This window comes from Camelus ferus, chromosome 3 (assembly GCF_009834535.1).
Source record: "Camelus ferus isolate YT-003-E chromosome 3, BCGSAC_Cfer_1.0, whole genome shotgun sequence".
Classification (NCBI taxonomy): Eukaryota; Metazoa; Chordata; class Mammalia; order Artiodactyla; family Camelidae; genus Camelus; species Camelus ferus.
Window position 1 is genome coordinate 34,063,461 of NC_045698.1, and position 14,640 is coordinate 34,078,100.

At 37.2% G+C, this 14,640-nt stretch overlaps 1 protein-coding gene across 1 annotated transcript in view; it reads left to right on the top strand.

The window, feature by feature from the left end:
• ITGA2 (integrin subunit alpha 2) overlaps positions 1-14,640 on the top strand; it is a 95,418-nt gene that overhangs the window by 60,125 nt on the left and 20,653 nt on the right. The window contains exons 13-20 of the mRNA XM_006185917.3: positions 666-809; positions 2,620-2,823; positions 3,529-3,665; positions 4,887-5,026; positions 8,173-8,324; positions 10,498-10,608; positions 11,191-11,273; positions 14,013-14,154. Coding sequence (XP_006185979.2) covers positions 666-809; positions 2,620-2,823; positions 3,529-3,665; positions 4,887-5,026; positions 8,173-8,324; positions 10,498-10,608; positions 11,191-11,273; positions 14,013-14,154 — 1,113 coding nt within the window. The remainder of the gene's footprint in view (positions 1-665; positions 810-2,619; positions 2,824-3,528; positions 3,666-4,886; positions 5,027-8,172; positions 8,325-10,497; positions 10,609-11,190; positions 11,274-14,012; positions 14,155-14,640) is intronic.

Genomic DNA, 14,640 nt, shown 5'->3' on the forward strand with positions numbered 1-14,640 from the left:
ATTTTACCTCCAGCTAGTCCTCCCAGCCCAGTCCGTCCGGGAACTACTCTCCTGTCCCAGGTCATGCCGTAGACACTGACATCACTCGTGCTGTCCCCTTTCTCTCCACCTAGAAAATTCCTTGCCGTCTCTCAAGATGCAATTCAAATAATACTTACTCTTTCTAGTCTTCCTGACTCCTGTGCACTCTGATCATACAGCATTTGGCACTTGCCTCTATCTGTATTTTACTGAGGAAACACAATTATTTGTTCCACTTCCTTCTTCCCCTGCTGCCTTTGTCTATAACATCTCACAAACCTTCTAAGCATTTCTCTCCTAAATGTGATCCTTTACGCACCGGCATCAGAAACACCTGGAGTGCTTGCTTAAAATACTGTTTTCTTGACCGCCCCCTAGACATTGCAGCAGGATCTCTGGAGATGGATCTCAGGAATCTGTATTTTAAACATGCTTTTTTAGTGATTCTTTGCACCCTAAGGTCTAAGAGCCAAGTGTCACATTGCAATACAACCAGAGAGCAAGGACTATGTTATCTATCTTTATGTTCCTACCCTCTTACCGGCAGCAAATGCTCAATTTTTGTCTGTTGAATGAGTAAATGAAAGTTCAGTGTCATATTAGGAGTATAGGAATCCTAAGGTTGATATGCTTTATTACTCCAGATTGGCTCCTATTTTGGTAGTGTGCTGTGTTCCGTCGATGTGGATAAAGACACCATTACAGATGTGCTCTTGGTAGGTGCGCCAATGTTCATGAATGACCTAAAGAAAGAGGAGGGAAGAGTCTACCTGTATACCATCACAGAGGTAAAAAAAAAAAAAAAAAATTATTAAACTGACTTAGTTTGATTTTTCTCTAGTATTGGTAAATAAAAGTTAATCTGCATTTTTGCAGGATAAAGAAAACATATTATCATTGGATGATAATTTTCATATATAGTATGGTTTATATTTCATCATTTTGAAGATGTCACCAGTAAGTTATAGTTTTAAAAATCACATTGAAAAGCATAACCAAGAGCTTAGTGCACGGCAGTTTTCCGTGAGAGGTCCTTGAATATGTGTTCTCTTTACAAATAAAGTCGTTATAAATGCACATCACTTTTTGAAATACATACACATGCACACACACAAACATCTGTGTATTTCCCAAGCATCTCATTCAGTTACTCTTCTTTGCTATAAAGAGATAAAAGGGCAAAACTATCTTGTTAACATTTTACAGTGTTAAGGACAGATTACCAGGCACTCTGAAAATCTCCATATAATCCTGAATGCTTTCTACATTAGTTTGTCAGGAAATTCCATTGCTTAGTGTAACATGTAGGTATACATCCAACTCTTGGAAATCCCTATTCTTATACATAAAACATAGCATACTCTAACATGGAAAAGCAGTTTTTCCAACTTGTAGACTGAACTCTAAATCCACGCACATAAGGGTAGTGAATGCAGTGAAACCTAAAAACCAAAATTAAAGACACAGGTTGATGGAGAAAATGAGATGACTGGATAAGAAAAGGATGGAAAAAGAGAAGCTGATATTCACATGGTAAATATTATATTTAGCTACTATGATGTTTTATCTACCTTATTTATTTAAATTAATGTAAAAATTAGCTCTCGAACAGAAGCAATTAAAACAATTTTAAAGCTTATAAAGAATGTGTAATTGAGTAATAAGAGAAGTGCATATCTACTAGTTTGAAAATTAAAGAAATCTCCAGTTTCTTGTCAGAAACTGATTTATCATTAATTGTTGAAGGTGAGGTCTTCCAGTATTTCACCTGCCTCAGTAACAGACTGGTTTCAGTAAGACTGTTACAGAGGAGAAAGAATCCACACTGTCCCGGTTTCATGGTTGAGGAGCATTGCTTTCTTGTGAAGTCATGAAATATTTCCATTCTTGATTTCAAAATCTGAAAGAAAAAAACAACAACTGTATCTTTCACAAGAAAAGGTCTTTTCTTTGGCAGATTTATTTAGTGTTTTTTATAATAGGATATTAACAATCTCATTTTTCACTTCCTATACTGTTATAAATACTACCATTCAATGGTTTTTAAGTAAAGGACTAAATTAAGATACTGTATTTTATTTTGTCTCCACCTTAATTTCATATAAAAGATTAGATTTTTACCAGAAAATTTTTAAATTAAAAAATTTGGAAACAGGTGAAGACCCTAATATTGAGGAAAGCAAGACAAAGAAATAGATACTTTTATGTAGGTTGTGCAGCCACGGTGAAGAGAATTGCCTCTTTCTACCTTGGTTTATGAGCAGACAGCCTGTGACTTTATTTGCAAAAAAAATTTTTTATGTAATTCTCACCATAGAGAGCTTTGAATACTAGGTTTAAAATCCTATCTATTTTTAACAGTTTGCAGATTGGTCTGAACATCATTTGCCATGAATTTGAATTATGAAAGTTGCATGGTTTGCTTTAACCGTCCCTTTTTTGAGGGGGAGGGGGGGTAATTAGGTTTACTTATTTATTTATTTGTTTAGAAGAGGTACTGGGAATTGAACCAAGGACCTTGTGAATGCTAAGCAAGCACCCTACCACTTGAGCTATATCCTCCCCCCTTTTAACCGTCCCTTCTACCCCCTTTGCAAGGGCGTTTTGAATTCACACCTATTTCTAGACGGCCCCGAGGGTGTTGAAAATGCTCGGTTTGGTTCGGCGATTGCAGCTCTTTCTGACATCAACATGGATGGCTTTAATGACGTGATCGTTGGCTCACCTCTGGAAAATCAGAACGCCGGAGCAGTGTACATCTACAATGGTCGTAAGGGCACCATTCGCATGAGGTATTCCCAGGTAATCCGTAGGTTCGTGGTGATGTCTTTACGTGGCAGTATCGTCATGTTAGAGGTGGAGAGTATTGGGCAGACCTCCCAGGCCACCCCTCTTATCTTATAACATCACTCACTCACTTCAACAGCTATTGAGTGAGCCCCTACTGGGTGTCAAGACTCCGGGGATGCTGTCAAGAATAGGACAGAATTGTGCTCTTCATGGATCTTACCTTCTCATGAAAGAGACTAAGGGAAAATAATATAAATAAGATAAAGTATTATAGGTAGCAGTAAATGATAAGGAATTTTAAAAAATACTGAAATAGGGAATAATTTTTCAGGGCTAGGAGTTGTCAGGTATTTGAGAGGGTGCCCAAGAAGGCCTCATTGAGAAGGCAGCTTTTGAGTAAAGACTGGAAGGAAGTCAGCGTGGAGAGGAATCTGGACCCAAACTTGCCCCTGCTCCCCACCAGTCCACTGATCTTCCACTGCCTGGTGCTGCTTTATTGTTTTATGGGAGATTCATGCTGTTTCTTGGATGAAAATGTGGCTGCAAGAATGATAGTCAGATCCGGTCAGATATGACTGGAAAAAAGTCAATGGAATTCTGTTGAGAATAAAACCATGTGGGAAATGGCTGTCTACTGGGCGGAGAGGATGGTGCCTTTTTTCATTTTCTCTTTCAGTCGTTGTGCACTACAATTTCATCTCACACTTGCTCTTTTAGAAAATCTTGGGATCTGATGGAGCCTTTAGGAGCCATCTCCAGTACTTCGGGAGATCCCTGGATGGCTATGGAGATTTAAATGGGGATTCCATCACCGATGTGTCCATTGGTGCCTTTGGACAGGTCGTTCAGCTCTGGTGAGTCAGACACGAGCTAAAGAAAAACTGCCCTGCTAAGTAGAACAGATTGCTGTGCTGGGCTTGTTGAAATGTCACGTGTTATATAAGACTCTAGGACATTTACGTGTCATAGTTTGCATAGAGGAAGGAATATGTTTTTCCTGATGGGAGGGAAAAATACCTGCTTAACATTAGAATCAAGTTTCTCTTCTTTATATGGTGAGCAGAAAAAGTGCATTGAAAAGACAAAGCCCTTGAAATGGTTTTCAGGATATTTCTGTATATTATCTTCTGAACAGCTTTACCTCAGCTCTCAGAAAAGAATCCGCATGAGAATGCTCTAAAAATATTGAACACTCAGACCACACAAGTAAAGAGCAACTTTTCATGTGGTCAAAAGGTATCTTTTCAAATTATTAGTCGTAAACAAGAGCCATTATTTAGGGTTAGCTGACCTCTCATTGACCTCAGAAGGGGTTTAAGAGCAGGGGGAATAATAAAGGATTCAATGTGAGTCAAAGACAAAAATAAATGTATTAGGCTGGTGAGGGAATAGAATCAGAAAGAAACTGAGAGTTCAAGCGAGAGTCCCCAGGAAAATACAGTTCAGTTATCCATTCATGTCTGTTGAAAAATGTGCTTTAGATAACCCAGATACATCAAGGACAGAAAAAGTTACATACTGATGCTGTGTTGTTTCTGAGCTTAACAAAGCTATTTACAACATCCCCTTGTGCTTCCAAAGGATGAAATGCATTGGTTTTTAGTGCATTATTTTAATGAAAACTTCATATGGAAAAAAGTAAAACTCAAGGGTAATATTTAAGAAAATATATTTACTGAATAAAATCAGTTAAAATCAGTTGGGAGTAGCATTAGAAAAATAGAAGGTGTGATTCCATAATTATATGGCTGATTTCTAAACAATTCTGTGAGAAATCACACCTTTCGGTGAACATCACCCTGTAGCCATCTTGGCAGGCTTCATGCTTGGTAGGCTACAGCCTTCTATGTTACAACATTCCTTTTTATGGTAGTCCATGGTGGCCAAATTTTTTTCTTTGAAGGTGGATGTGATTCTTCTAAAAAGTCAAGACACGGAGTCAAATCAATTTATTGACAGGATCAGTCACGTTAGGTTAATGCCATTTTGTGGTCACATTCCTATAAGGGTCTAAGACTGCTTTTTCTGGATAACTTCCTAAGAATAATTTTTTAAAAAACGTTTATGTTTTTCAGGTCACAGAGTATTGCTGATGTATCTGTAGATGCTTCATTCACACCTGAAAAAATCACTTTGCTCAACAAGAATGCTGAGATAAACCTCAAACTCTGCTTCAGTGCAAAGTTTAGACCCACTAAACAAAACAGCCAAGTGGGTGAGTAGACCTGAAATAGTCTGTACAAGATATAGGTTTGCTTATAGAGTTTTAGTCCTGAATACAACCTACACTTTGGATTTGGAGACCAAAAGAAATAAAGGTCTTGCAGACATTTAAATTGCCACATATCTGAAGTGCCTGAGAATGGTTAATTAGGCATGGAAGGTTTATTTAGATCTTCCTTCATCATCTTTAGAAGGTAACATTCTGCTGCAGAAAGTCATAATTTCAATGATATAATCATGGACTCTCCCAATCTGTCCTTCAAATTTCTGTTATCCACAGCTTCCTAACTTAAAACCTCGGGCACATGCAAATGACACTGAACTATAGCTCATCTTCAGTGACTACACTGTGTGTTGGCTGTGCCATGATCTAGACAGAGTGTGTTCAGTACAAGTATCAAATGTTCTTATTCTTGAAAATTTAATAAGCATGAAATGAGAGGAGATATAAAACTAGAAATATTTTAAAATGTTTTTATTGAAATGTAGTCAGTTTACAATGCTGTGTCAATTTCTGGTGTACAGTATAATAGTTCAGTCATAACAATATATAATGTGACCAGTGTTTTAAATTTTCTAAATAACCTAGGGAAGTGAGTAAAAGTCTGAAACATGTCCTATCAGCAGGAGGGGTTAAGGAAGACTGTAAGCAGATGTCAGTAGGAACTGTCATCCTCTCTCTGGACGGGTCCAGTCACCTTTCAGGACCTGGGTGAGGTCCTGCGTCTTCTCTGAGGTCGTATCTAACCACCCACCTCACCTCCATCTCACCCGCCCCAGCTGTCTCAGTACCCTCCATGTGCAGCAATTGAATTAGCACTTGACCTCGCACTACCTTCTTTCATTTACTACTGTTTCATGGGCCCAAAGCCCCCTCCATCAGATTCTGACTCTAAATTTTAGAAACCTGTATTTTCCTATAGCTGTTTCATTATGTGGAGGACAAATGACCTGCCTCTATGTTTTTTCCCTTTCAGTTAGTTTATTTGTCATGATTCATACAAAGAAATAAAAAGGTTAAGAACACAAAGATAGATTCGCATCTCAGCACGCTTACCATGTTTCCTACTTTTCATTCATCTGACATTTTTCCTTCCAGGTGTTCAAACATTGACTCGACTCTTTGTAGCACATGTCACAGACCTCCTGGTAGCACAGCCATCTGTAGTCATAATAGTTGGGTCAAAAACCATTACTATAATAACATGAAGTGGCTACATGGAACAGACAGCTCGGTGATCCTCAGTAACAATACTGTATTCTACATTTGAACACTGTTAAGAGAGTAGATTGTGAACATTCTTGCCACCAAAAAAAAAAAAAAGTCACTTTGTGAAGTGATGGGTGTGTTAACTCGCCTTATTGCAGTGATTACTTTGCAGTATAGAGAATCACTATGTTGTGTACCTTAAACATACACAGTGTTACGTGTCAGTGATATCTCAATAAAGCCAGAGGAAAAAACATTAAACATGAAAAATTAATTTGGAAAATCTCTGAGTTGGCAGAAATGACTATCCAGTCACCTCCCCTAGCCCCGAAGTGTGAATGTGTCTCATGTATCTTCCTTCCAATTTTTGACTGTACTTCACTTCTGTTGCCTCCCACTCGAAGGCCTTCTGTTGTCAGGGGATGTCATTCCCTTCCGCTCACTGTTTAGGGTCTCTTGCTGTTGGGCATCATCTTTCCCTTTGGATACTTTGTCTTGATGCCTTGGCCCCACTCAAGCATGATTGTTCACCATTTAGAGATGCTTGGCAGTGATGGTATGCAAGACATGGCCCCCATCTTCCCTTTTTTGAGAAGTGCCTTTATGAAGTACATGGTCTCCATTGTTTATTGCATCAGGTGCACACTCCAGTGTAAAGTTAGTAACAAAAACAATTATTATATTGCCTGTGTGACTGTGTCATTTTTTTCAAGGTGCTTGAAAAACATGGAAGAGTGATACCATGTGTACTTTGTCCTAGGTGTAATCACTTCCCCGCCATGACTTATCCTGTGCATTATTTCTCCACTTATTTTGTTATTGATTCTCTAATATTTTCTTTGTTAACCTCAATAAGTCACTAGAGCAAGAAAAATTATATATCATCTCTAATAGATATTTTAAAGGTAACACATAGAATGTTTTTGGAAGTATGATCAACCTTTAAAATATGGGAAGTAATAAAATAAGACAGAGTAATCCCAAACAAGGCAGTCAATACTCTTAACAGTATCATATCTTCTTTCTCAATGTGGACACGTAGCCAGCAGACTTTACTGAAGGTTCTGACAGTTTGTGTATTGGCCACTGACATCAGTTTTTATCACATTTGTTTCTCATTTCCATTTCCGTAGGTTAGTATCATTATCTCTGTTTTATAAGGGGGGAAATAGAGGTTCAAAAAAGTTAAGCAAATTGCCTAAAGTTCTTAAATGGTGGAATTCGGATTCAAACCAAGTCTGTCTGATTCAAAACTTGTTACTGCAAAGTTACATGCCTTTCCCCAGGTAAGCATCTGGAATATGCCAGGCACCAAACATGTTTCCTTAGAGTATCTAAATTAATCCTCAAATGACAGTTAATCCTCAAAACTGCAGAGAAACAGCAGGAACATGGAGTCTGATTTCAAAACTACCCAAATTGTATTTCTGACTATGCCCTAGCTGTGTGAACTGAGGTGACTTTTTTTACCTCTATTATTCCATTCATTATCTGAAAAATAGGATAATAATATCCGCATTCCAGGTTTACTGTAAAACTTGTATAAGATAACATATAAGAAGGTGTTCAATTGTAGGCACTCAGTGCCTTTCCACATCACCATGTTATGGACAATGAAACTGATATTTGAGGAAGTAATCAGACCAGCTTCATTCAGTAGATTTCCCGGCAACAAGTCTACTTTTCTTTCCACTGCGTCAAGCTACGTTTCTTTGAATCACATTTCTTTGTATGCAGTCACATACATCACACCAGAGCTAGAATTACAAATGTCACAGGCTCTCCATGGTTCCCACTCCATCCCTGGGAAGACTTTTTCTTGTCTTCTTGAAGGCAGAGACTTCCCCCAACAAGACACAGTAAAACAGGAATGCTTTTTCCTGAAAAGTTTGTCATAACATTTCTTTGTATTTTTTTTTTCATTATAGCCATTGTATATAACATCACACTTGATGCAGACCAGTATTCATCCAGAGTAACCTCCAGGGGGTTATTTAAAGAAAATAATGAAAGGTATTTGCAGAAGACCATGGTCGTAAATCAAGCACAGACTTGCTCTGAGTACATCATCCACATACAGGTGGGGCCTGAGTCACCCCTTTTCATCCCGTTTCTTCTTAAAGACTAATGAAGGCTGAAACCCTGAAATGGAAGCTTATGAGTTAGAAAACGCTTATCCTTCTAATTAATGCTTTTTTTGTCTATGAACGGGAAGTGTATTTCCTTTATGCTAATACGTATGAGTACATTCTATTATTATGTAGATTAGTTGCATTAAATTTTATTTGGGATTGCCAGTAAAAAGGCTAAAAATAAGATTCCTAAAGCAATCAAACAGCACTTTTTAAGATGTTTAACAGGAAGAACTTTTAGTTGACAGTAAATTTTACTCTGACATTTTCCCATCAGGAGAAACTTTATTCGTTTTTAAGCTACTGAAAAGGACAATTCTAATTGTCATTTCCATTACTGGATTTAAATTGATGTAGGTGAAGGATGGTAGATTATGAGGTAAACATTATTTGCTCTTATCTTATGCCATTAATTACTACAGTTCACGAGGATTTTCAAAATCTCTCGAGTAGGAAAAATGCTTTTCAGGACAAAACTTCTAAAAGAAAATTTATTTTCTAAATTATATGAATATTTCCCCCTAGAAACCATGTAATGGTATCTGAAAGTGTAATTCACTCAGGAAACCATTTTTAAAGAGCTGTTAAAGAACTTTCCTAGAATGTGGTTCTCAGAGTTTAAGATGCATAGGAATTGCCAAGGAAACTTTTATAAAATAGATATTCTAAGTCCCCACCACCAGAAAGGTTTGGGTTTGAAGGTTCAAGGAATGTGCAGGACCCCAATACTTCTGATGTAGATGGATGTACAGAAATCACATCTCAAGAAACGCTTACCGTAAGAGTTGGAAAAACAAAGTTAATAGTGAGATGAAAAATCAGTTGAGTTATTTAATTTATTATTCAAGCTGAAGGTTTCTTGTTTGAAGGCCTGGACTTTTTTCCTTGTTAATGTGCCAATTATATAAATTCTTTAAAGGAATAAAAGCCAGATTCCATTCTCTCCTAACCTTGTGCTAAGTGGTTGATCAAATTAAACATGCAATCCATTGTAGGGGAATGCATGCAGCCAGGCTGTGTATGTGTGTGTGTGTGTGTCCGTCCGTCCGTCCGTCCTGCTCTTTCTCATGTGTACTTGCAAAGTTTTCACAAGGTGTGTGCTATTATGGTCAGCTAAGAGGTAGTATTCCAGTTAACACACCATGTTTGATACCCATACCAAAGTCCATCCTATGTTCCAACCCTGCAGCCAGCCAAGGACACATTTCTTTGCAGTCAGGAAGCCATCCTGATGATCAGAAAGATACCACTTCTAGGAAAAGGCAAATTCCACTTTTAGGGTTTACCATTTGTACAGGTATCATTCTTTCTTGAAGAAGAATGCTAGATGACATTTGCAACCCTGATTTGGCATTTGTATAATTTTCAATAGACAGGAAATCTCAAAAACAAGAAGTGGGCCATGACTCCTAGAACACTGCAAGTCCTCCACCCTCTCTACTAAAGACAGAGGCGATGTTGTACTTGAGCTGGATGGCGTTGGTTTTAATGACTGCTGAGTGATCTGTGCACCATCTTCTATGTGCAAAGTGCAGTGCAGCTTCTGACAGTCAGCTAGACCAGAGGCTGAAGAGCTTGGTTTCAGGGGTGTTTTGTAGTGTAGAGTTAGGTTCTGACTAAGGAAAGAGAGTCCCCTTGTCCATTCCTGACAGCCAACCCTGGGCACTTTCCATTCTAGGTCATAATATTCTCTTGCAGAGATTTGGGCAGGACATCGAAGGACTCCTTAGGTCTTGGCAATAGGAATTAGAGTAACATAGCCAACAACCCAAGAGCTGGATACTGACATAGGGATCTTTTGAGCATTTAAAACTGGACATCTCATCTAAATATTTATTAAATAGTCGTGTATCAAGAATGAGATTACTGACGAGCTTAACTAAGAGTTGCTGCTTCTGATTTTTACTGAACTCAAGTTTTTAAATCTCTTAGCAGCAGAGAGGCTAAGAGTAGAATTAGGACAGAAGAGAAGAAGCAGGAGTCTTAAAAATTCAAAACAGGGCTATTCTGCATAATTGAGAATGGACTGTTTTCTTTAATTGTGAACATGTGTGTGCTCATTTTTCTTGTTTTGAAACTGCCGTGCCCTCATAACCTGACTCTGTGCCTGTGTGTATTTAGAAGCCCTCTGATGTTGTCAACTCTTTGTATCTGTGTGTGAACATCAGTCTGGAAAACCCTGGCACCAGCCCTGCCCTTGAAGCCTACTCTGAGACAGCCAAAGCCTTCAGTGTAAGTGTGGTTTGCCCTTCCTGGAATTCAGACTGGCTAACAAAGTTTCACAGTCACTGCAGTAGTGTTTGAAAGATACTCAGGACATAGCCTTTACACTGTTAATTTTCTAAGTGAAATGCAGTTACTTGTATGTCAAGTTCACCAGCATGTAAGTTCCATGAAGGCAGGGATTCCTGTCTTCCTTGTTCTCTACTCTATTCCCAGCACCTTGAGCAGTGCTTGGCCCACCATAGGTGCTCAGTAAATATTTTTTGAAGAAATAAGCAACAATGAAGCAAACATCTTGTGCTCACCACCCCCTTAAAAATAATAAAATGGTACCAATACCTATGAAATTCTCTATCACTCCCCACCCCATCATACCCACTTTTATCTTGTGCCACCAGGCAAATCATCATCTTGAATTTTGCGTTTATTGGTGCTTTTCTTTCTGATGTTGCTAAACATGTATTCCTAAAACATTGTTTATTTTTACATGGTTTTGAACTTGATGTAAATGGAATAATACTACATATGTTCTTCCATAATTTGTTTTTTTAACTCAAGAGCACGTTTTGGGATTGTTTTTCCTTTTTGTAGATTCCTTTCTATAAAGACTGTGGAGATGATGGAGTTTGTATCTCTGATCTAGTTCTAGATGTTCAACAGCTGCCAGCCGCTCAGTAAGTTTTACTTTAATGTTCAGTGTAAAAGACATGTTAGGTTACTTTATTCAAATAAATGTTTATGGAGATTTTTTTTTCCTACAAAAGAAACATCCATAACTACTAAAGACCTTTAAAATCTAAATTTCAAAATATCTAGGAATGAACTTAACCAAGGAGGTGAAAGACCTATACTCCGAAAACTATAAAACATTGATGAAAGAATTTGAAAGTGATCCAAAGGAATGGAAAGATATCCCATACTCTTGGACTGGAAGAATTAATATTGTTAAAATGGCCATACTACCCAAAACAATTTACAGATTTAATGCAATTCCTATCAAAATACCCATGCCATTTTTCACAGAACTAAAACAAATAACCGTAAAATTTATTTGAACCAAAAAAAGACCCCCAAATTGTCAAGGCAATCTTAAGAAAAAAAGAACAAAGCTAGATGTATCATGCTCCCTGGCTTCAGACTATACTACAAAGCTACAGTAATCAAAACAGCATGGTACTGGCACAAAAAGAGACATATAGATCAATGCAACAGAATAGAGAGCCCAGAAATAAACCCACACACTTATGGTCAATTAATCTACAACAAAGGAGGCAAGATACACAATGGAGAAAAGACAATCTCTTCATAAGTGATACTGGGAAAGCTGGACAGCTACATGTAAAAGAATAAATTTAGAACATTTCCTCATTACTATACATAAAAATAAACACAAAATGGATTAAAGAGCTAAATGTAAGACCTGAAACCATAAAACTCCTAGAAGAGAACTTAGGCAGATTTTGATACAAATCACAACAGTATTTTTTTTTTTCTTTTTTCTTTTTGGCTCTGATCTCCTAAAGCAAAATAAATAAAAGCAAAAATAAACAAATGGGACCTAATCAAATTTGAAAGCTCTTGCCTAGCAAAGAAAACCATTGACAAAACAAAGAGACAACCCACTAAAAACCCACTGAATGGGAGAAAATAATTGTAAATGATTTGACCAATAAGGGGTTAATATCCAAAATATATAAACAGTTCATACAACTCAACATCAAAAAAAAAAAAAAAGCCCAGTTTAAAAAATGGAGAATGTCATTCTAAGTGAAGTAAGCCAGAAAGAGAAAGAAAAATACCATATGAGATTGCTCATATGTGGAATCTAAAAAACAAAAACAAAAACAAACAAACAAACAAACAAAAACAAAGCGTAAATACAGGACAGAAATAGACTCACAGACAGAGAATACAGACTTGTGGTTACCAGGGGGGTGGAGGGTGGGAAGGGATAGACTGGGATTTCAAAATTGTAGAATAGATAAACAAGATTACACTGTATAGCACAGGGAAATATACACAAAATGTTATGATAACTCACAGAGAAAAAAATGTGACAATGAGTGTGTATATGTCCATGAATGACTGAAAAATTGTGCTGAACACTGGAATTTGACACAACATTGTAAAATGATTATAAATCAATAAAAAATGTTAAAAAAAAAAAAAGCCCAGTTTAAAAAATGTGCAGAAAATCTCAACAGATATTTTTCCAAAGAAGACATAGAGAAGGCCAACAGGCAAATAAAAAGTTGGTCAACACTGCTAATCATCTGGAAAATGCAAGTCAAAACCACAATGAGATCTCACCTCACACCTGTCAGAATGGCTATCATCAAAAAGAACACAAATAACAAATGGTGGCCAGGAATGTGGAGAAAAGGGAAACTTGCATACTGTGGTGAGAATGTAAATTGGTGCAGCCACTGTGGAAAAGAGTATGGAGGTTTCTCAAAGAACTAAAAATAGAACTACCATTTGATCTAGCAATTCTACTGCTGGATACATGTCCAAAGAAAACAAAAACACGAATTCGAAAAGACACATGCACCCCAAAGTTCATAGCAGCATTATTTACAGTAGCCAACATATAGAAGCAATCTAAGTGTCCATCAACAGATGAATGGATAAATATGACACATATTTATACATACATACGTACACACACACACGTATACATACAATGGAATATTACTCAGCCATAAAAAAGATGAAATGCTGCCATTTGCGACAACATAGATGGACCTAAAGGGTATTACACTTAATGAAAAAAGAGAAAGACAAATACTCTATGTTACCATTTCTATATATGGAAACTAAAAAATAAATAAATGTATATAACAAAACAGAAATAGACTCACAGATTAAAAAGAATAAACTAGTTGTTGCCAGTGGGGAGAGGGAAGGAGGAAGGGGCGTGATAGAGGTAGGGGATAAAGAGATACAGACTATTATGTATAAAATAGATAAGCAACAAAGATATATTGTACAGCATAGAAAAATATAGCCATTATTTTATAATAACTTTAAATGGAGTATAATCTATAAAAAGACTGAATCACTATGTTGAACACCTAAAACCAATATACTATTATAAATCAACCATACTTCAATAAAAAAAATAAAGAATATAAATTTCAATTTCTCTCATATGTATAGGTGTAAAACACTAAAAAATAGAAAACCACTTGTATTTGGATGGCGCCATTTTCTGCAATGTAATTAAAAGCAACAAAGAAGAAACTAATAGCATTTATTCATTTATTGTCAATATTATTTTACTATGAAGAAAATTTATTAAGCAATTTTCTCAGTAAATCTAAAGAGTTTATTTTTAAAATGAGTGAAGCATTTGAATACTGGCCCTTTTTTTTCACCTGTAATGACTTTTTTCTTTTTCTCCTTTTTAACAGACAGCAGCCCTTCATTGTCAGCAACCAAAACAAAAGGTTAACATTTTCAGTAAAACTGAAAAACCAAAAGGAAAGTGCATACAACACTAGAGTTGTTGTTGATTTTTCTGAAAACCTGTTTTTTGCTTCCTGGTCCATGCCGGTAGGTGATGGCATTCTGTGTTAATTGCTGCTCTGTTTCGTACTTGTCAATTACCGTCTTCTTTATACTCAAAGCTCTGTGTCCTCTGTGTTGTCTAAAGAAGCACCTTAACCCTCAGCATAAGCAATCCTAATTGTGTGGCTCCCAACTAGTTAAAGCACTTGAGAACATAGCCTGGCTGTGTATCTAGACTAATTCTACTTCACAGCGTGGGTCAGTTTTTCCTTTGGCAGCAGTAGCCAGACTCTACCGTAAACTCTCCTCAAGCCATCTGTGTGATGAGGCTGCCGCGGTGCTGCACAGATGCCATGAGCTGCACTTGCTCTGAGAAATTAGAGCCCCACAGCTCAGCCCGAGCTTTGTAACCACAGGTCTTGCTGCTGCCAAGATGATGCATTCCAGCAGGGTCAGTTAATCATGTTGACTTGATTGCTATACCAGGAACATACTTGACCATGAATGCCCCCTGGTCCCTCCTCTGCCACC